At 34.3% G+C, this 23,500-nt stretch overlaps 1 protein-coding gene across 1 annotated transcript; it reads left to right on the top strand.

Moving 5' to 3' along the window:
• The first annotated feature begins 16,506 nt into the window (after nt 1-16,506).
• On the top strand, nt 16,507-22,495 carry LOC121245065 (translation initiation factor eIF-2B subunit delta-like). Its single transcript, XM_041143345.1, has 7 exons — nt 16,507-17,185; nt 17,965-18,099; nt 19,550-19,905; nt 20,709-21,453; nt 21,624-21,720; nt 21,808-21,862; nt 22,096-22,495. The coding sequence occupies exons 1-7, from the start codon at nt 16,696-16,698 to the stop codon at nt 22,156-22,158; spliced, it is 1,941 nt and encodes a 646-aa protein (XP_040999279.1). The 5' UTR covers nt 16,507-16,695; the 3' UTR covers nt 22,159-22,495.
• Nucleotides 22,496-23,500: the final 1,005 nt, after the last annotated feature.

Raw genomic sequence — 23,500 nt, 5'->3', positions numbered from 1 at the left:
GCCCATGAAATTAAGCATGGGCTAAGATGTATGGCGTACCTTGTTATAGATTTGCGATCATCAGGGCTACCAGCTCAATCGAATCACAAAAGCCATGCAGTTAAAGAGAGCCATGCAATTTTTTGTGAAGTGAAGACCAAACTGAAGTGCTCCCTTAAGATAACTTAATACTCGAACTCGCTTATCATCAATGAGATGAATAGATGTGGGACATGCAAAAATTAGCAAAGCTGGCAAACGTTTTTGTTATTGAACTAATGCTATTTCGGCTTTTGGGTGAAGAAGACAATACTACTGTCAGCTGCAACATGCTTAGTTTGTGCTTCAATAAGTTGCTCATAATTAAGCAATTCAGCTTGAAAGTCATCAAAGTTGATAGTAGCATCATGAGTTGCAAAGTTCATCAAGGTAATATAGGCCTCTCACTATATAGGATATCAGATCCTTCTCATCTACTAGCTTGCCAACTATTACAAGCTGGTTAGACCAGTATTTGGCTGTTAATAAATAGTCAGAGCAGTGTCAAAATCCTTGGTTCAAGGTCTGGAGCTATCTATTGAGATATGAGATTCGAGATCGAAAGTGTGGAGCAAATCGATTTGCCAAGGTATTCCCAGTATCATTAACAATAAATTGAGGAGAAAAAGGGTTTGAGCTATCAACAATGCTCAAGAGGTCATGGCTATGCAGTACTGGTATGAACTGAGTAGTCTAGTTGAGTTAGTTGGTGCCGTCGAGTTTGACAAAGAGTGATATTGGGGATAACAAAGGTAGTGGAGGATGCACTTCAAGAGGCTATATAGGATCGGGTGGGGTGAGCTAGAGTGGCTTTGATGCCAAGATGGAAGAATTGAGATGGTTGGTTCAAGTGATACCAACTTAATGCATATTCAAGTATTTATAATGATATTTATATATTTAAATCTAAAGATAAGATAAGAAATTTTGAAATAGAAATTTAAAGACTACAACAACTGTATACAGAGTCCAAAGATCTTGTTGTCTTTGAGTTTGGTGTGGACATCTTTGGTGTACTGGATATCTTGTCTAACAATGGGTACCTTGGATTGTCATGTGTGTGTAAAGAATGACTCCAGTTTACTACTCTTTAGGTCTCATTTGGTTACAGTAACTAAATTATCTCATCTCATCTTATCTCATATAATTATTATAACTTTTTTAAATTTTCACACAAAATATAATAAACAATCGAACATTTTAAAGTCTTAAAATAAAAATAATATTTTAAACAATATTTTATTCAACTTTCAATTTTTATCTCATCTCATCTCATCAGTATAACCAAATGAGGCGTGTCTTTTCTCATTCCTTAATTAGTCTAGTAGCACAATTTCTAGATGATATGAATTCCAGGTTGCAAACTTGTTATGAATACAAATTGAGTTACAAATATAATTGATGAGATGTTATTGGTGGCATATTTATTCTGAGTAGATGTATGATTGTCAAAGAGAATTTCCCATATGAGGTCATTTTAACAATATTCATTGTAAGGAGCCGGATCGAAATTGAATAAGATTGTCATGATAATTTCTGATCATTTTTCAATTTGTAAGAAAATTAGGGGGCAGCTCCGTAAGAGTACCATCTCTCTCTCTCTCTCTCTCTCTCTCTCTCTCTCTCTCTCTCCCTCTCCCTCTCTCTCTCTCTCATGAGAGAGAGGCATAGTTGGATGGCAAGTACAAATTTTGCCAATGCCCCACTCAAGAAATTATCTGAACTTTTGTGTGTAATTTCATGAGAAAAGATATTTGCAACTATGAATTATGTAACCGTCGCGTAATCGTTTTGAAAAAAGTGAATAAAACATGGGATCCACATAAAAAAAAATTAATTTTTTAATAGTAGATTCCACTCTTTTTCAAAACGATTATGTGACGTGTATGCGCTTTACGATTGTATATAGAATTACTTGCCGTTCTTAGTACTCTTTAAAATCATTTTTACCTTTTCAGTTGATCTATAACCTTCCAGCAAAATCTTATCTTCTATACCTCGTCAATTCCTTTCCAAACATAAGAAATAATTTCCACCAACAGAAGATTGCAAAAAGGGATGAGTATGGGGGAAGTAATTTCTTGTCTATTTCCAAGGACTTTCCTAATCTCTATATTATCCTTTTAGATCATATAACTTCATCAATATCATACAAATTTCTTGTCCATCTCCAAGTTCATTCTTTCTTAATAATCTTACCAATATCATACAAATTCCTTGTCCATTTCCAAGGTCTTTCCTATTCTACTGTTGCTTCTGCACATGAATAATATTACTCAGTTCTTCCTGCTCCAATTCTTGGCTGTTTCTCAGTGGCTATGCCACTTGACCCTAACATGAAGGGTTTGCATGATCAGGACAGATGAAAAATAATTAAGTAGATCAACACGAGTAATCATATTAATTAGTATCTTTGTCATAAGTTTTGAAAAAAATATCGCCGTCTCAAGTTCTCGTCCAACCTTGAAAGGCCGTTTTAAGAGAAAAAGAGGTCGGCATAAGGTAGGCGATATAATATTTATTTATACTCGTGTAGATTTTTCGAGTGATTTTAAATACTGAAATGTTGTAGGTTTCACTAATACATGCAATGATTCTGTCAGTTGAAACCCTCGAATCCGAAATATCTTGTTCTGATTATAAGTTTGATCTCTATGAAAATCTAGGTTTTGGATGAGGATGGACCAACTTATATTAGGGTTGCAAAATACATGGTAAAGTTGACACGAGTATGGTCAATAGCAAAGTCCATTAACCATTGAATGATCAGCATAGTTGACCTAATTAACCAAGCCAAAATAAATAAATAAATAAAATATATAATTATTGCAGTTGACCAAATTAACCAAGGCTACAGATAGTTTAAGAAGAAATGGAATTAAGGTGGCCTACCACTGGAAATTTAGTGGCTTCTTATCTGTGAAGTCCATGGAGAGGAAACTCTGAGACATGATCATGAGCAATATCAGACACCACAAGTTGTATGCATGCATAGAATCAAGAGAAATGATATTTGCAGTCGTAGAGTACGTAAATTTCACATAATCTCTTTAAAAAAATGAATAAATATGAAACTCACATAAAAAAAATTAATTTTTAATAATAGACTCTATTCTTTTTCAAAATGATTGCGCGGCGCTTACGAGAGTATATAGCATTACTATAAGATCAAATTGTAATTATACATTTAAATATATATAAATATATATATATATATATATATATATATTCAGTAGTTTGATTCTTATGATCATAAATCTGTCCTTTCATGTACTCTAGGATCAAATTCTTATGATCATAAATTGTAATTATCATAAACCATGAATCTGTCCTTTCATGGATCCGAAAGATTGGTTTGGAAACACAAGGATCATGTCCAGTATATATCCACTGAAATGGATTCAAGAATGTAGTTTATAATTAAGTGGCAATTATCCCTTTCTTAATTAATATTATCCCAATATTCTATGTGTAATTAATCTATTTTTGTGCATGGTACGGTAAAATTATAATAAAAAAGACCGTGAGTTCTATATTAAAACTATCGTTTTTGACGATTTACGGGCTCAGTCCGAGTTTACCTATTAAGATCGAAGACTTTGATAATATAAAAGATGACTTATTTTATTTTTAAGTTAGTGTATAGAATATATTATTTATATTATTTAAATAATAAAATTTATCTTTTAAATTAAATTATATCAGTTAATTACTTTATTAAATATACTCTACATACCGACTTAAAAATATAATTTCTTGAAAGATATAAAACTCATTTTTTCTACAAGCATTAAATTGAAAAGAGCAAAATATATATATAAAAAAAAAAACTAATGGCTGCAATTGGTCAAAACCAATTGGTGGATCCAAAAGATATGAGAAACGCACAAACACGCACAAAACTTTCCGACGCAAGGACGGCCATACGCCGACCAAGTTGCACGCCCACTACTGAGAAAAGATAATAATAAAGTTTCAGATATTTACAGCCATCACTCTTTTTTAAAAAAATATAAGTTTTATATATAAAAATAATAATTTTTTAATAATAAACTCATTCTTTTTTAATTAATAAAGTTTGTTCTAAGAATTTATATCTATCTTTTTTAAAAAAATAAATAATATTAAAATTTTTGTTATTTATCATCCTCATATACTACACATCACACATCATATTTATTTTTATTTTTAAAAATTATTTTTTAATTTTATTCTTTTTAAATTAATTAAATTCTTCTATTTATTATCTATACATTACGTATTTAATAAAATAAATAAATAAATAATTATATATTATATGTAATGTACGAAAATAATGAATATAATTTTTTTAATATTAAATATACTTTTGTACTCGCACGACACTTGTGTTGGCTTACCGTACGTCACTCTTGTTTATTGGGTTTCCTAGCTCCGAGTGCACGACGCGTGGGAATCATGTTCCATGCATAGCTCTCAAAGTGGGGGTTTTACCTCCACAAACTAGTTGTGAACGTCATCCTCCACTCTTTTTTCCCCTTATAAAAATACAGTAACTGCTAATTATTAATCCAAATGTACTAAACGTCGTATAATTATTTTTTTAAAGAGTAAAATTTATTATTAAAAAATTAATTTTTTTATATAGATCTCGTATTTTATTTATTTTTTTTAAAATAATTACGTAACAGTTGTACAATTCATAATTATAAATATTTGTTTCTTATTTTTTAAATGAGTTCTACATTTATCTTCAATTTTTTAAAAGAAGAGTACAGAACTTACATATTCTAAAACTATACAAACCATTTTTTTTATAAAATAACAAAATATGAACTTGTGTTATTTAATATAGAGTTCTTCTATACTAAAGCCCCATTTCAAGTCACATATCACATCTAGATTTCATTTTTTAGGTTTTGTTTGGATAGTGAAAGTATTTCATCTCATCTCATCTCATCTTTACAATTTTTTTAAATTTTCACACAAAATATAATAAACAATTCAATTTTTTCAAATCTCAAACAATAATAATATTAAAAAATAATATTTTAATAATATTTTATTCAACTTTCATATTAAAAAAGAGCATAATAATCATTTACAATTTTTGCCAATTACCATCCATGTTAATCAGAACATTTTGAATTAATAAAAATTTATATTATTCGATAAACAATTAACCGCTTAACTTATCTCCAAAATTATCTAAAAAGTCACCAAAATATAATGCAGTTTCCCTTAAGTTTGCTCGAAAAATCACCATATTCTTGTTGAATCAAAAGTAGACCCTTTCTTATGGTCCAATTAATGGGACAAAATAGTTTCAGTTGGAGATCACAACGGATAAAAGGGCATTATGATCGGTAGTTTTGATGTACTTATTGAGCAATGTTTTGAATATCGTACGAGATATCGTACTGGTTAAGATATTGGAACAAAATATTTCAGTATCAGTATCGTTTCGAGATAGTCGATATATGAATAAATTATATATATAAATATATATAAATTATATTACAAAATAATAGTCTATATATAAATTATATATAGCTTAGTCTGAATTGGGAGTAAAAAAAGAAGCTTGTAGTTTGAAAAAATGAAAAAAAAAAAGTTAAAGGCCAAAATATCGGTCAGTACAGGCCGAAATACAGGCTGGTATGGCCGGTACTAGCCAGTATTTGAACAGGTATGAAACACATATGATACCTGTGCCGACCACTAGGTCGGTACGGTAAATTTCGACCGTACCAGCCGATACGGTACGAAATTAAAAACACTATTATTGAGAATTTCCACTTCAACTATCTACGACTTCCCGTTTAGGGAGATGTTGTGAAATACTATGCAAAGCACATACATCAACGATGTCAAATAAAGTAAAAGCAACACAATCAAGCACACGACACACAATATACGTGGTTCGGCAAATTGCCTACGTCCACAGGAGCTACAGTAATTTTATTAACCAGAGGAGATTACAATCACTCAATCTCAACTCACACTTTCTAGGACTTTTTGCTCTCTCACACAATATGCGCTCACTAGACAATTGTTCTCTCTCAAAATATACTTGAGGCCGTCCAACACAAGTCTAATATGATGTATTTATAGTGAATGGCGCTTGAAACCCTAATCTGGCAACAACTGCGTATTTCGTTCGAGCAGAGTGTCGAGCGTGACTCGAGCGAACATCCAAATGAACATTGGCTCGAGCGGAATGTCGAGTGAACACTAGGGTTTGTGTATCGCTCGAGCAGAGTGTCGAGCGAGACTCGAGCGAACTCTCTCTATATTGCCTTTGCTCGAGCGGTCTGTCGAGCGACGTCGAGCGAACCTTAGCTCGAGCCAACAGTCAAGCCAACTTCAACAAACACTTTTTCAACTCTAAAATCAGTCTCCACATATACCCCAACAGAGAGTGGTATGATAATAAGAGATCAGTTAAACTTTGATGACTGTTGGAGAAAGCATGTGGCTGTACTAAAACATGGGGTTCACTTGCCAGGGATAGGACCAAAAAATATCAAAGAGTTGAGGTCGAGGAAGCCATTGGTGTCGTGCGTATCGTCGTTGGATTCGCAATTTACAGTGCAAAATGTGGAAGTGTGGTGTATAAGAAGTAATAGATTACAACTTTTTTTTTTATTTTGGAGGAAAAAAATGAATGGAAAAAATACAATTAATGGACAAGATGGAACAAGAGAAGAGAGGAGAGGATGATTGACTTTGAATTTTTAGAGCGAAGAATGGGGGGAGGATAGATTTTGAGAGAGTACTTGGTACTTGATGAGATCATGTTGGTTGTCATGATCTCACCAAGTGATGAATTACAGAAATATTTTGATAAAAAGAAGCCTGCAAAATCAAATTTTTGGAATTTCGGCTTCAATTCGTAATTAGTCATATATATATATATATTGATGTGGCGAATTTCATGAGGTTGTTTCAACAAGCAATTAAATAATAATTATTTAAAATGTATATATGATAAAAAAAATTAAAAAAAAGGACAAAATTTAAGATAGAGAAAAGTATTATTCAATATCACCATTAATTATGTGGTGTAAACATATATATTTTTTTCCCTTTTATTCACTTTCTCCAAATTATCACATAATGAATACGGTTATTATATAGGTTAAGTCTCTACATTACATATTACTCTCATAATTTGATTTAAAAAATAAATTTTAAAATTTTAATCTTACAAATTAAGTCTTATTATTTAAATAATATGAATGATATATTTTAAGAGAAATAATATTTACAGTCGTAGAGTGTGTAAATATCACACAATCTTTTTTTAAAAAAAATAAATATAAAATTCATGTGAAAAAAAAATATTTTTTTTATAATAAATCTCATTATTTTTTTATAACAATTACAGAATATTTATATAACTGTTTTTAATATTACTTATATTTCAAACGTCTGACTTAAAAATAAAATAACTCCCATAAATACGTCAACTCTTCGAAAATGGAATAGAAGTGCCACCGGTTATCACCAGTCACCTAAAGGCTAAACCCTTTGCTCACCTACGCCTATATATACAAGAGCACGGAGCACTCGTCATTAGGAGTCAGGACATTCATTCTCACTGCCATCTTTCTACGACACAAACTCCGACGAGAGACAACATGTTCAGCAAAACTCCAGAACATGGCCCCTCCGGCTTATCCAAGAAGAAGCAGAAAACAGCAGCCGGCTTGTTCATCTCCATGTCGACTTTCATGGCTATATGCGCCGAGCGAGCCGACCTGGTCTCCCGCAAGATCAAAGCCAAGGCGACGAGGACGATCAGGGCCACTCAGAAAAAGGATCCTTCATCACCGACGTTTGCTTCCCGGCAGAAGCAGCTCCTGTTGACGTTAAGCAACAAGGCTGTCGGATTTATGCACCGGAAAAGGATCGGTAATCATGCCGGCGCCCCGAGTGAGCCGGAGGAGTGGGGTGACGGTGGGGTCTGGCAAAAGGCTATCTTGATGGGGACAAGTGTGAGCCGTTGGATTTCTCAGGCGTAATTTATTACGATAGTAACGGGAACCAGGTAAGCGAAGTCCCTCTCAGGTCGGTACGTGCCAGTCCACTGCTCGGGTATGACTCACGGGCTGGGAAAGCGGATCTGTGAGCACCACTGTTACCCGCGGGGGATTTTTATGGAGTTCTGCGGCGTCACACCTGTCGTTCGTGTTGACGTGTTGTGATAACAGTGGTTGGGGTTAATAAGGCTTGAGGGCCCCCCCGGTGATGAAAGTCATTTTTGGTTTTGGAAATCTGTCTTTTTATGTTTTTGAAGGGTCGAGGGTAATTAATATAGTTTAGACATGCATGGAAATAATTGAGGTTGTATCCAATTATAAGGTCTAGTTTTTGGCATTATTGTGACTATATTTAATAAACCTCATTTATGTTTTTGGCATTATTGTGACTATATTTGTCTGAATTTAATCATTTAATTCGATCAGATAATTAAAAATTCTGTATTTAATAATTATAAAGTATTTTTTTCACGAAATATTTTTTTTATTAAGATTTTGAATAGCTATTATAAAGTCAAGTTGATTATATTTCACTTATTATTCTGAAATAGACCACTAAACGATTATTTAAATTGATAAAGAAGCATGAAAATTGCTCTTCAACTGTAGTTATTATTTTATAAAAGGTTTTGAACTAAAAGCTTATAGTTCTATTTTAAAAGTAATGTTACGTAGAATCGTGAAGTGTGTAAGTGTTGCGTAATTATTTTAAAAAAAGTACAGTTTATTATTAAAAAATTAGTTTTTTTTTTTCTTATGAGTTTCATATTTACTTATTTTTTTCAAATGAATTATGTGACGCTTGCGCACTCTACAAATACAAATATTATTTCTCATGTTTTAATCACCCGAGTTGAAAAAGCTCATGGTATTCGAGTTTCCACCAAAATATGTTCCATCTTCTTTTGGTATGTGCGGAAGGGCAAACCCACTAGATAATTAATCATTATGGCATTCAGAAAAGTATCTTGAGAATAAGGTTTTGAACTTCAAAGTCTATGCCACACAAGATAAATGAGATGTTTATCGAGATGGGGAAAAAAAAAAAAATTATTTGTAAGTTTTTTTTTTTACACATCCCGCACTTCAAACACTATATATTGAAGTGGGTTCTACAATAATATAAAAATATTAATGTTTTAACTTTTTTTTTTTATAAGAGAAATATTTCATACATAACAAAAATTATACATAAACAAGTTTAAAATTGATGTGACTTGATGTAATGCATCTGATATACTTTATAATAAAAAAAGATTTACAATCTAATGTATCATATTAAATCACATTAATTGGTAAGTTATCTTTTATCAGATCATTTTGTGAGTCAACATTTATCTTTTATAACTATAATAGAAAAAGTAATAAATAACTTAGGCCTTATTTGAGTACTAAGATATTTTTAGATATTGTCAAACTTATTATAATTTCATTTCTAAATTTCACTCAAATACAAAATAATTTTTAATTCTCAACTTTTTTATTTAATTAATCATTACCTAATTATTATCCAAACACAAAACTCAATACAATTTTTTTAAACTTTCAAACAAAACACAAAAAATAATACAACTCTTTTAAATTACGAAACAAAAATAATATTAAAAAGTTATATTCAAACAGTTTTTAAAATTTATAATATTTTTATTCAAATTTTTCCCTCTCATTGTTTTAAAACTTAATAAAACATCTTAACTTAAATCATTTTACTACTATTAACATAATTATGAAATATTTTAACTATCCAAACAAGCTCTTATTGTCATACTAACTTTACAAATAGCTAGTATGTTGAGTTGAGATGATAAAATATTGTTAGAATATTATTTTTTAATATTATTATTATTTTGAGTTTTGAAAAAGTTAAATTATTTATTATATTTATTGAAATTTAAAAAAATTGTAATAATGAGTTTAGATGAGTTAAGTCTTAGAGGGTTATGGTTGTAAAAATTGTGGTCTTTGTAACTGATTTTTTATGAAAGCTTTCAATGTTTCTTTTTGAGTGGTTCCAAGAAATTGATTTGTAGTTCTTGTTCACCTATTAGGGCGCGCGGGACAAAGATTATGCACCTCAGGTAGAAATTCCCCAACTACTTCCTATGTTAAAAGAGGCTGAACTACTTACTCCCATGCACTAAATGCTTGGTATTTATGTTTTCTTTTTTTTTGCACCCAAAAAGAGAAAAATAAATAAATAATCAAGCAGTTTTTGTACTGATTGCGCTGTCTTAAAAAGACTGTTTTTACCTCTTTTATCTTCAAATGCTAACAAATAAACATAATAGAACAAAGCCAAATCATTGATGTTAACCTTGGAAGCATGTTTTGAGAATAGAATCAAAATAAAGAGGAGTACAAAATGTAGATCAAAATGTGAGGATTAGTTAGAAGAGAGTACCATTAGATTAATTATTAGATAGTTCTCTTGGAATACAGATGAAATGATACTCTCGTCTTATCGTTAAAAATGTTTAAAAAATTATTAAATTTTGATGATACGGCGTAAGACATTGAGATACCATATTTTTCGTGATGACTGGACATGTTTGAAGAGAATTTAAGTGGAGAATATGCTAAGTTCTCCATTTAAAAGAGAAATAGCATTGGAATATAGGCATTTGAGTGAAGTTGGTCATGGATAAAGTCATCGTTCAAGTCAACAGGAGTTCTCCATTTGCTTGAATTGTCTATAAAGGTTTTTTTTCTTTTTTCTTTTTACCCTTTTATTTATTTATATGACCAGACTTTTCTCTAAGTAAGAGAATATTAAATAAAATATAAATAATATTGTATAAAACCACAAAACATCGATTGAGAAAGCTCACAAATAAACAACAATAATGTAGGAAGTAACTTGGGGTGTCCATGGTGGGCACACATCCTGCTCAACCAATCGTTACCCCTTGCAATTAAAGTGGCCGAATAGACACTTTTAATGCAAGTTTGTGACTGGCTTTTATTATTGGAGCTACAAGTGGTTTGGAATACTAAACCGCATACCAACACTTACATAATTTTTTTTATTAAAAAAAATAAAAAAAAATTTTGAGAGAAGAATAAGGTCTTATGTCTTATGAAAATAATTTTCGTCTTCAATTCGCACTGTTTCATTAAACGAATATCTTACATTTAATATTAATACGTGATTTGGTGCGCAAAATCACTTACAAAAAGACTTTTCCTTTATTATTAGTTGTGGGTTAGGTATAACTACACCAATAATTCTATTTATAATTTATTTTACCATCACTCTTTCAATATCGCATGCTATCCCATCAAATGATTGATGTATAAGTTGAACATACTAAGGTTTCATTGGGTTATTAAACTCAGCTAAGCCAAGTTCAGTCTAATTTTAAGCTGATTCTAACATCTAAATACTCAACTCTCAAATTACTAAACTCATCCAAACTCAAAACCTTCTTACACGTGAGATTCACAACATTTTTTAACTTAAAACATCTTTATACATGGAACTCATAATCTTTTTCAATTTTTCATAAAAAGTATTAAACTCATCTTAACATTCAAACACATTTTAAACTCAATTTAGATGGATCTCACATAATTCTCTTCACTACTCAACTCACTACTATTCATAAAGAACTTAACTTAGCTCAGCTCAGCTTAACATCCAAATACAGCCTAAATAGTTTTTAATCATTTAATACCTCCTAATAGAATGGTTGGAGAATGATGATAAAAGAGATGGTGAGAACAATTTTATACTTATCCACATATTAATAAAATGGATTTGGATACTCTAAAGTTATGCCCACATAAATGTTGTGAGGCCTATTTTATGCATTGTTTATCTCTTTCATACTTTTAAGTTCTAGGGTTCGGACAACAACTATAAAAGAACTAAATCTAAAAAAAAGATATACATATAAAGTTGACTCTACAACATTTATAACTATTTATTGAATATTTTTGGACTGCATTAAATGATAAAATGTTGTGTGATTCACATTATATGTCCATCAAAGAGTCTAGAATTCCGATAGGAACCATGGAGAACCCACATCTAATAAATTTAGGAGTGATTGTGATGAAACTCTTTATCATATGGTCTATTCTTTATATTTATAACATTGGAGTTAGAGCCAAACCACTTGTTTTCATGTTTAGTTGGTTTCGGTATTTAGAATATCACAGTATATATGTAAATAAAATGGTATAAGTTGAAATATTTTATTGAGTTTTAAAAAATAAAAGAGAAAAAACTGAATAAAAATATTATAAAGTTAAAAAATTATTTGAATATTATTTTTATTTTGAAATTTAAAAAAGTAATATTATTTTTTATTTAAAAATTTAAAAAAATTATAATGATTATGTAATAATTAAATAAAAAAATTAAAATTATTATATTTAAATGACGTTCGGAAAGAAAATATATTAAAATACTTGAAAATAATTGTACTGTAAAACGGGCCTTAAGCTGCCCACAACCTTACGCAGCCTAGTAGGCTGTGTGCAGGCGGTTGCACAAGGCTTTAGTTGCACCTGTTTGCTGAGCACGGGTGCGCATGCATATGTTTGTGTCGGAGCCCAACACGCGTGTTGAGCATAAATGATAAGAGAACTAAACAGATTGTATATTTTCTCCTTCCCTCTTGAACTAAACACCAATCCAGCTACCACTACCAGTTCTTGCTAATGATCAAAATACTTATTATTCTCCCCTTTCTATATCTTAGTGAACCAATGACCAGTTGTGATTAGAAATGTTGGATATAAAATGAATTGGGTCCAGTCCATTAGCAGCTCATTGTCAAAAATAAAAAGAAAAGATAAAATCAAAAAAGATTGACTCAAATACAAAAAAATTGAAAATGACATAAAGTAAGTAGGACTCTGAAAATGACATAAAGTAAGTAGGACTCAAGTACTTTAAATAGTGAATGAATCCTCTATAAAATGAGGGAACCACTACAAATATGGGGCATCTAGCAATTCTACAAGGAAAGACTCTACAAGTGGCAGCGCTCTCTCTCTAGAAGGAAAATATCTTCTCTAATCTCCATTCAACTTTATTTTCTCTATTGTATTGAAAGTTATGGAAGGTTATGAGAGACTGTAAAATTACAAAAATATAATAGATTTCGTCCCAAACAACCCGTGTACTAGGCTCTTATGTCGAACTACGTAAATCTCTGTATCTATCTCTTTATTTATATTATTTATATTTTATTTACTATTTATTTCACAATAGAGCGTCCAAGCATCATATCAATGCCCAAACCATCATCGTGAGTCATTAAACCTTATTGTTGAGCTCCGATAATGTTGAAAAAAATGCATCAACAGTTTGACACCATTATCTATGGGATCGACAAGTCGCTCTAAAAAAAAGGTTGAATGATCCAACAAAAGTTGATTCAACATAAGGAGATATTGCACTCAACAAAGAACTACGGCGAGAGAAAATGAGTACATTTCTAGATAAAAAGGGAAACCATATCAAGACATCCACGAAGATAAATTCCTTACCACTGTCTCTTTTTTTCATAATTTATGGTTTCAAGTGGCAAACACCATGCATACATGTGTTGCACGTCCATGCACACAATTGCAAGGGTGAGCATGGCCCTCTAGCAACATGAACGACAATCAATGAAGCTCACCCCGCGCAACAAGTGTGGCAAACACTCAGCTCGTCTGCATCACGGGCGAGCAATGCCTTGCCCCTGAGTGCAAACCAAGCGAGCACTTAGCCCTCCCCGTGCAACAGACATCAAGGGTTAGCAATGAAGTTTTCCTTGTGCAAAAAGCATGGCTCACGGGAAAACAGCTATGCTCGCCTCGAGCAACAAGGAGGCTTCAGGAGAGCAGTGACACTCCCCAAGTGAAGCACTTGAAGAGTGAGGAAACTTGCCTCGCTACACATTCTTGGCGAGCACTTTGCTTGCCAAACTGTAGACGAATCATGAGGTAAATGCTTGGGTGAGCAATATTCGTCCGAGCAACACATGTGGTGAGCAATGCTACACGATCCAAGTAATGAGCAAGATAGGCACCTTGACTTGGAGCATCTATGGCGGGCGAAAGCCTGCCCTAGAGCAACGAATCTAGATTTTGGGCAAGCAGCTTGTGGGCACCTTGCTCCCAATAGGCAAGCACTGTAGCTCACACTTGGTCACAAACTTGGCGGGCATTTACCCCTAGTGCTTGGAACACCAAGGTGAGTGCTAGACCTGCCACCAAACACAAAGCACGGTAAGCAATAACGCTCGGCCGAGCAATAAGAGTCATGGGCTCTCAGTCCACTCGCGTCATGGGCAAGCAATGGACCTCATCTCGAGCGCTATTCGTGGCGAGCTATTAGTTTGACTGCACATGGAGCATCAACTGGTGAGCAATGAATCTCGTCCCTGAGCAACAAGTAAGCTGAACACATTGCCAACATTGATCAAGGAGCATTCCTCCAAGGCAAGCACTAAAGCTCACCTCGAGTGGCAAAAAGGCTTGCAGGTGATAGCAACAAAGCTCACCCTTGAGCAATAATGCTCACCCATGCTCGAGAGTTTTCCCACAAACTTGCCATGTAAATCCTACTTATGCTAACAACTATGGATTTGAATGTCCCCCTTGAAAGAGATTGGACAAACATGAAGATGACAACAGAAAAGAGCACTTAGCTAGCAGGTTTCAGTCATCAACACTTAGACATCCTAGGTTTAAAGAGGATACACAGGCAGGACAAATGATGACAAAAACATGCATACAAGGCATGCATATGCCTTCGCCACGATAGTGCAGTAGAGTAAGCCCCGCCACACCAGCCAAGCCTAACACCATGCAAGCTGAGCTTTAGCAACCAAGACTATCTTGACCTTGGCAACCATATTTCAAATAACAAGGCTATCACAACCTTGGCAACCATATTGGTTGAGCATGCCTTACCTCACGACAAACGAGGCAAACATACGCCTTTGACACAACATCATGCAGGTCGAGCTTAAGCAAACGAAGCACATATACGCCTTTGCCAAAATAACGCGTTGAGGAAGTCTCTCATCACAACAGCTGTCGAATGAGCCCTTGAGCTCTATAACCGCTTCGTGTGGGTTACATTCGAGAATGAGTTACAGCTCCTTGACCACTTAGCGTGGGTTACAACAAATGCATTCAAACTTTAATGCCAAAACAACAACATAAACATAAAATTGCCCCAAGATAGCAAGAAATCCACTAGCATCGATGAAAACAAAACACTATTGTCTAATACAAAAAGCGTTCACGCATTTTGCTAACAATGAGCAGTCTTGCACAAACAAACTTCCCAAGGACCCATTCTTAGAGGCCATTACAAGGGATTTACAAGTCTTCTCAAAGTCCATCCATAGAGATCTTCATTTCATTACACGACAATCAAGGACAACTCTCAAGATTTATTTTTTTGCAATTCTCGTAGACTTCCACTATTATGGTGGACTTTTATTGAAGATCTCAAGAATTTCTTGTTGGACAAATCGACCTTAATAATCACTAGCATCTGTTGGATATAAAATGAACTGGGTCCAATCCATTGGAAGCCCAATACCAAGAATAAAAGAAAGAAATAAAACAACGAAGAGATAAAACTAAAAGAGGTTGACCTATATATAAAAATGTGAAAGTGACATTAGGCAAGTAGGACTTATCTACTCTTAAGAAGGAAGGAGACCTATATAAAATGATGGAATCACCACAAACATGAAGCATCTAGCAACTCGACAAAGAAAGACTACTCCTCTACAACTCGTGGAGCTCCCTATCTCTCTTCATATGAAAAACATACTCTTCAATCTCCCTTTAGTCTTATTTTCATAATTGTATCAAGAGCTATGGAGGATATAAGAGATTATAAAATCTACAAACACAACGAATTTCACCCCCAACGACCTGTAAATATAAACAAAAATACAGCCTATGTAGAATCGACAAATTGCTCTCAAAACACAAGGTCGCATGACTGATTGCAATTAAGCCGAATAAAAATAATAAAAAATTTAAAAGTAACAAGTTAAAAATTATGAATAATGTTATATATTTTACTCTTATTCTATTTTGATCATATTAAATAGTATATAACACATTCATTATCATTAGATGATAAAGAAGTATATAATAAATAATTATTTAATAGTGATAAATATATCACATTTTATTTAATGAAATAAAAATAGAATGATAATATGGAGTATAAAATTTTTTAAAAAGAGTTTTGTTATATACAAACAAGTTTGCGTACTAATCTGTATACTAATACTGTTGTCTTCATATTCTAAATTCAAATTAACACTATTTTTAATAAAATTTAATTTCTAACCAATCATATTGAATAAATACGCGTATTAATACGCATAATCACTTACAACTAGATTTTTCTATTTAAAAATTATCTGTGAATCAGATTCCACCGTTAACCACTCAAAAAGGATTCTCCCACCTTTTCTTCTTCTTTTTATTTTTCAGACTAAAAATTAAGGAGGGTAAAAGCTTCTTCAATCCCCCTCTCTCTGCAACTTCCCAAAATCAAAACCCTCGCAACAATGTACAAACCTTAATTCTCCTCTATCTATGGCCTTTAATCCTCCTTTTCTTTAATTTCCTTCACTGCCAAAACCCTAGCCGTTTTTTCCGGCCCCACCACCCCTGTTCAATGGACGCCCGTCGACCCTCCCGAGCCATCACTGACCCTATGATCCGCCGCGTTGGGTTCTTTACCCCCACCGGGAACAGCCAACTGCTACGGGCACACTCCAACCCTGCCGGCTCGGATTACCCCCCGCTCGCCGACTCTCCCGCTGGAAACTCGCTCTCCCCGGTCATGATCCCCCCGCCGCGTCACCTATCTGATCGTACGCCCTCCGTGCCGGTTCCTGAGACCGGATTACGCCAAGACAGCGACCTCGTGCGGGTCGGGAGCTACAACCCGTCCGAATCCCTTCTGGGCTCGTCTCCGTCGGGCGGGATCGCTTTGGCGGGAGAAGCATTCTCCGAGGAGTCGGATGGGTGGTACGGGCAGAACGAGGTGCGTAAGCACTCTCCGAATCTTCTCGATACCACTCTGGGGAAGGCTCCGGATTATCTGTCCGGTACTTCTGCGCCCCCGAGGCTTGAAAAATTGAAGAAGTCTGCCCAAGTGCCCGGTAATGCTTTAAAATAGTTACTAGCAAGTTTCACCATGAATGGAATCTGATTCGGTAGTGTTTGCATTACTACCGAATAAATTGTAATTTTGTAAACTCTTTATTTTGTGCTTGTGTGGGGTGGGGTCTTATTGTATTGTTTTATATTGAGGTATTGTAGAATTGGAATTGAAATTAGATGCTGCGAGTTGAATTTGGTATGTTATCCTTTTTTTCTTTTTTGGTTTAAAGAATTTGGCATGCCAAGCAAGAGAAGAGTCTCTAGTATGTTCTAGGGAGAAATATGATTCTCTTAGTTGTTCTTCCACCTCTGGTGTGATTATTTATCGTTATATCCTGAGCATACAGCAATTTGAAAAAAAGCGATCGAATCACTGGGGTAAAGGTAGTACGGGATTATATCTCTAGGACCAAGAGTTTTTGCTTCAATATATATGCATGTCTGAAAGCATTGGTGACCCAAGGTCCTTTTGGCATGTTTGTGAAACTGATGAATGCTTTTTGTTGTGAAAAAAAATTGACTTGTCGAGTTTATGTTTTAAACATTGTCTCAGAGCTATTGTTTTTCTGCTGGTTGCTTGGATTCACAGTCTATGGTTACCCGATTTGGTAATTTATCTTGCCATGTAAGTAAGAGATAGTCAATCTATTAGGATTGATTTATATGCTGGTTATTTTCCGAGGTTGTTAAAAGTGTGCTAATTATATGTGGTTCCTTTGCATTGTGTATGGGTAGTGGACCATTGATTTCTCCCCTAAAATTTGTATTACCATTGCAGTAAAGAGTGGTAAGGCTGACGTGGAAGGGCAAAATGAAATGCAATCTAGTTTGAAGCCACTGAAAACGAAAACATCCAAAGCTGAAAGGCGTGCCTTGCAGGAGGCCCAAAGAGCTGCAAAAGCTTTGGCAAAAGGTTTGAATTGTGCTTATGTATATGTTATTCCCTAGTTGGCTATCTACTATTGTTTCCTATGATAACTTATTTTCTAAATGTTTTATCTTAATGATTTTTTATGTTAGCGAAATGGGTCTGTTTCATTTGAACTTTTTACCTTATTTCCCAGGTGAGAAAACAATTCAAAATTCATTAAACTTCAAAGTTCTCCAGACCCACTGAATATTGGTTTGCCCATTTTACCCAAATAGGGCATGATTGTGGGTAGGATTTGAAATTTTGTGGACTTACAAGCTCTTATTGGATGCTGTGTTATTTTAGGTAGGCAGGGATTTTAAGCACCCATAATGGCATGTTTTTTAAACATGTTAAGAGTAAAATTTTACTTTTCTTCTTTTTTATTTACATTTGTCTTAATTTTCATTTTAGAGGCTTGAAATAATTAGAAATTGTTAATGTTTTCTTATAATTGGCACTTTTAGAAAAAATCATTGGATATTGTTAACATTTGCTTAATATTGTTTGGTTCTTTCAATGAAGTGTTAAAGATGTCACAAAAGCGGCATGGATTTTGCTTAATGATTTTACAAATTTTCATTTCTTTTCCTACTGCATAGTCTGATTATCTTGCAAAATAATATATTGCTCTTTCAACATCGAGTGAGCTGCATTGTATCATTAAAAATTGCTATTCCTTTCTCATGACAAGGACATAATATGTTGAGATTGAGGTGATGCCAGACGAGATAACTAGTACATTGAATCTTCATAAACATTAATCGTTTGAGGCATGTTGGTGTGCTCTTTTTTTTTTGGTTTAAAATTTCTTAGAAAGGATCTTACAAGTATTTTCGGGGAAGTATTGCTTGGGAACTTAGCTTTTAGAATTAATTTTTTTACCAGCATAAACTGTTTCAATTATTGGTCGCACGTTCAATCAGGGTTTCTATATGGCATATGTGACAGTTAGACTGATATCTTATAGTATCTAGGCTGGATGATGATTTCCTTGGTAAATTTGTAATGGGTCATAGTAAGTTACTGAAATAATTATTATCATATATGCATCCTTTATAAATTTAAGATTGGATTCAGATTTTAACCAAACCCAGTAGTAGGTCTTTAGTGTTCTTGTTGACAAAACAATGTTTGGTATTGAATGAATGGCTCCTCAGACACCAGAAGGTTTTTCTACTGTTTTGCCTTTGTTTAGGCTTGTTGGCGGCAGTGTATAGTCTCCAAGTGTGGTAATATTTTATCTTGTGAGCTTGAGCATGTTTTTGCATGTGGTTATTAACCTATTTGTGGATATCGATGCATGCGTGCATATTTTACTTGTATTTGTATGCATGTACGTCGGCTTTTCACCTGCAGCATGAATAAGTATATATAATATCTCTTCTTGTTTTGTGGACATGGTTTGTGTAATCATTTCTCATGCTGCATGTTCATGCAATATATTTATCAGAGGGCGATAAATCTGCTGCTGTATCTGGGGGAGCAGCTCCAAAAAAACCTTTGAAGCTGCCATCACAGAAGAAAGATGGTCCTCGCGTCTCATCTTCAATTGCAGCTTCTGACAAGAAAGGAGGTGATCGTCCACCTGATAAAGAAAGGAAGAAAGACGTTCCTCCTCCACGCATGCAATTTGATGATAAGAACCGTGTGGAGAAGGCTAAAAGACGTGCGGTGTTCAATCAAACTGAAGCTAGAAATAGAGTTGAATTGTTTCGGCATTTGCCTCAGTATGAACATGGAACTCAGCTTCCTGATCTGGAGTCACGATTTTTCCAACTTGATCTGGTGCATCCTGCAGTATACAAGGTATTTTATATGTGATAGTAATAGTTTGGGTTTCTTTTTGGGGCTTCAAGCCTTTGAGTAAATGGATTTATGTCCTGTTTACCTAAACAAGTAACAACATTTGTTGCCCAGACATAGGGAGCAGACAGAACATGACAGGGGACGTACACATGGGAAATTGAAGAACTGTACAGGGCACATACTATAAATGCTCACACGTGCACATACATTATATTATCAATGGCTCAATTACTTTGCAATCTGCAGTTATATTCAATGTGCAATTTGTTAATGAAGCAGTTTCTTAAAGCGGCCCCCCCCTTCTACCGAAGTTTCAGTTTAGTTTCTGTTATCGTAACTTCAAAAAGTATCGTCACATCTGGAATGTTTTAGACATGTCTAAGAAGTTTTCAATAAGTGGCTGTCTATACCTGTCCATCACACTTGTGGCTTCTTTGTGGGATTGTCTGTGCAAGGATGTACATGTTTGGCCTTTTTTCCCTTTGGTTTTTTCCCTTCAATCGCTCATCTACATACAAGGGACCCTGCTTCAGTTTACTTGGACCTGTATTAGATAGCTTTTTCTGTTTTTAAAGGTAAAATTGCTTCTATTTGAAATAACCACTGGTTAGCACATCAATATCTTTTCAACTACCCCACACCTGTTTCAATGATACATAGACTGAAACAAGTATAAATTTCTCAAGGCCTCTTATTTTTACTTACAAAAAAAGGTTCTTAAGGCCTGTTTGTTGGATTAGGCTTTTCATAGTGATTTTTATCTGTTAATTAATCATTTCTGCTTGGAATGAATCGATTTTCAGGCTGGATTACAGTATTTAGCCAAAGATATAACTGGGGGCAATGCACGTTGCATTGCAATGCTTCAATCTTTCAAGGAAGCCATTAAAGACTACTCCACACCACCAGAAAAAACTCTTGTGAGAGATTTAACTGCAAAAATAAGCAGTTATGTATCATTCTTTATTGAATGTAGGCCACTTTCTATCAGCATGGGAAATGCAATTAGGTTTGTTAAGAGCCGTATAACAAAGCTACCATTAACTCTTTCTGAATTAGAAGCAAAAGCTGCACTTTGTTCAGATATCGAGCGTTTCATAAATGAAAAGATATTACTTGCTGAGAAGGTCATAGTTGGACATGCTGTTACAAAGATTAGGGATGGAGACGTGCTTCTTACTTATGGATCATCAAGTGTGGTTGAGATGATTCTGTTACATGCTCACGAAATGGCGAAACAGTTCCGAGTTGTAGTCGTAGACTCACATCCAAAGCTGGAAGGCCAAGCATTAATTCGGAGGCTGGTCTCAAATGGCCTGAGCTGTACATACTGTCATATTAATGCTGTTTCTTATATTATGAATGAGGTTACACGAGTTTTTCTCGGGGCCGCCTCTGTATTGTCCAATGGAACTGTACATTCGAGGGTTGGGACTGCATCTGTTGCAATGGTTGCTCATGCTTTCCGTGTTCCAGTTTTGATCTGCTGTGAAGCCTATAAATTTCATGAAAGGGTACAGCTTGACTCAATCTGCTCTAATGAACTAGGTATGTCATCCTATACGAACTGGTGTTGATTGTTCTTTTTTCCTTTGATTACGTTACATTTACCTCAACCTGCATTGGTAGGGATTAAGACCGAGTTATTCTTCCCCTTCCCATTTCCCCCAAATTTGTTTTAAAAGAAACAAAGCCTAAAAGTCTTAAATTGCTTGCAGGTGATCCAGACGCCATTACAGAAGTTCCTGGGAGAGTGGATGTGAATTATCTGAATAATTGGGCCAAAAAGGAAAATCTGCAGCTTCTAAATTTGATGTAAGCTTTATCCCTGATAGAAAATAATTTCTGAATTTTGTTCCCATATATTTATATTACACTTGTCTTTCTGTGACACTGTAACAGGTATGATTCTACTCCTTCAGATTATATCTCCATGATTGTCACAGACTATGGAATGGTAAGTCTTGTGATATTGATCTCCAAATTCTAGTCATTACCTTGTATTTGTGATCATGCTGGGGATTGTTACTTATGATGCAAACAATACAACTGTGCAGAGAAATTAGTACATTCTATAAATTTATTAGCATCATGCTAAATCTCTAGTGGTAAAATTAAACTTTTCTTCTGGAAGCTCGAGATTTTTCCAATTAATTTCTATTAACGATCCTCTTATTGTTCTTATTGTAGATCCCAACCACTAGTGTACCTGTCATTGTCCGCGAGTATCGAAGAGAACATTTATTCATTTAGAAAATATTCATGAGCTATGTCGTTGGATCAATAAAGCTCTTCATTTTCTGTGATTTTCCTTAGAAATGATACTCAAAAATTTTTCAACATATGGTTATCTCTTTGTCATTCTTTACTTTTTGAGTTTTAATATTAGGGCTCATCAGTCTTGATGGTATTCAAATTTTGTTCGGTTAACATGTCTCAGTCAAAGAGTGCACCATTTCGCCTCTCCTGAAGTCGACATTTTTGTAATCCTAAAGTACAGGTATGTATATATGGTTGACTTGTCACTCAGACATGCAAGTTTCCAACACAGTTGGTGGTAACGAATTGCTTATAAGTTTATTTCTGCGAAGAGTAATGCTGTTTTTTATTTTAAATTTTGTTATATTTAATCACACTTGGAAATACAACACATTTTAAGTGGTTTTTTGGGTCAATTAATTTGCGACATATAGTAATTATGATGAAGGACGATAAATTTCAAGATGAAAATTAATATTTCCCTTATGAATTATTCATATACTAAACATGACTGGATGGCCATGCTTGACCATGAGTTATTACAGCTTTAAAACTCATAATCATTGTGTGCCCCTGGGGCCTGATCTGGTGGCTAGCATTTCTTAGAGTTCATTTGGATAGTGAGATGAGTTGAGATGATTTGTAAATAGTAGTGAGATTATTAGTTGAGATGAGATGAGATGAGATGATTTCTGTATCCAAATGGACAGTTGAACTTTACGCTCACCTAATATGTACAAGGTAGAGTAAAAATCTCAATTGTAACCATTGAGATGGGAAGGTACATTTCATGTAACCATTTTAGGATATGACTCTCTCTCTCTCTCTCTCTCTCTCTCTCTCTCTCTCTCTCTCTCTATGTGCGTGTGTGTTTTCTTGGAATCTTTCTCAAATATCACCAAGTAATGCTGTCTCTGTCATCATTTTTGCTTCTTTTCAGAACCAGTATTAATATTATCAGCTGCAGCAGCAGTTGCCAATTCCATCAACCTCTCATAATCTATCTCAGCAGACTTGAACTTCAACTTGATTCCACCCTGAGTCCATGACCTTTATACAAAGGAGAGCTTGTGCACTATTATGTGGCAAACAAAATCGTTGCTTCTCTATCTCATCACCTTAGCTGCAGAACAAATCCTCAGGTGCTATGGAAGTTGCCTGCATGGTCAAGAAATCTCAAGTCATGACAGAAAGTCGTGGGTAGCGAGTGCTATTAACTTTCCACTACTCCAAAACATCTGTTGGTATTGGAGCCGGAGTCTGATAGATACTGAGTTAGCTCATCGGTGGCAGTGCTCATGCTTGCCCTTCGTTTCTTTCGAGCAATTTCCTCTGC

The sequence above is a fragment of the Juglans microcarpa x Juglans regia genome, chromosome 8S, assembly GCF_004785595.1.
Source record: "Juglans microcarpa x Juglans regia isolate MS1-56 chromosome 8S, Jm3101_v1.0, whole genome shotgun sequence".
Taxonomy (NCBI): Eukaryota; Viridiplantae; Streptophyta; class Magnoliopsida; order Fagales; family Juglandaceae; genus Juglans; species Juglans microcarpa x Juglans regia.
This window is presented reverse-complemented; position numbering and strand designations above follow the sequence as displayed.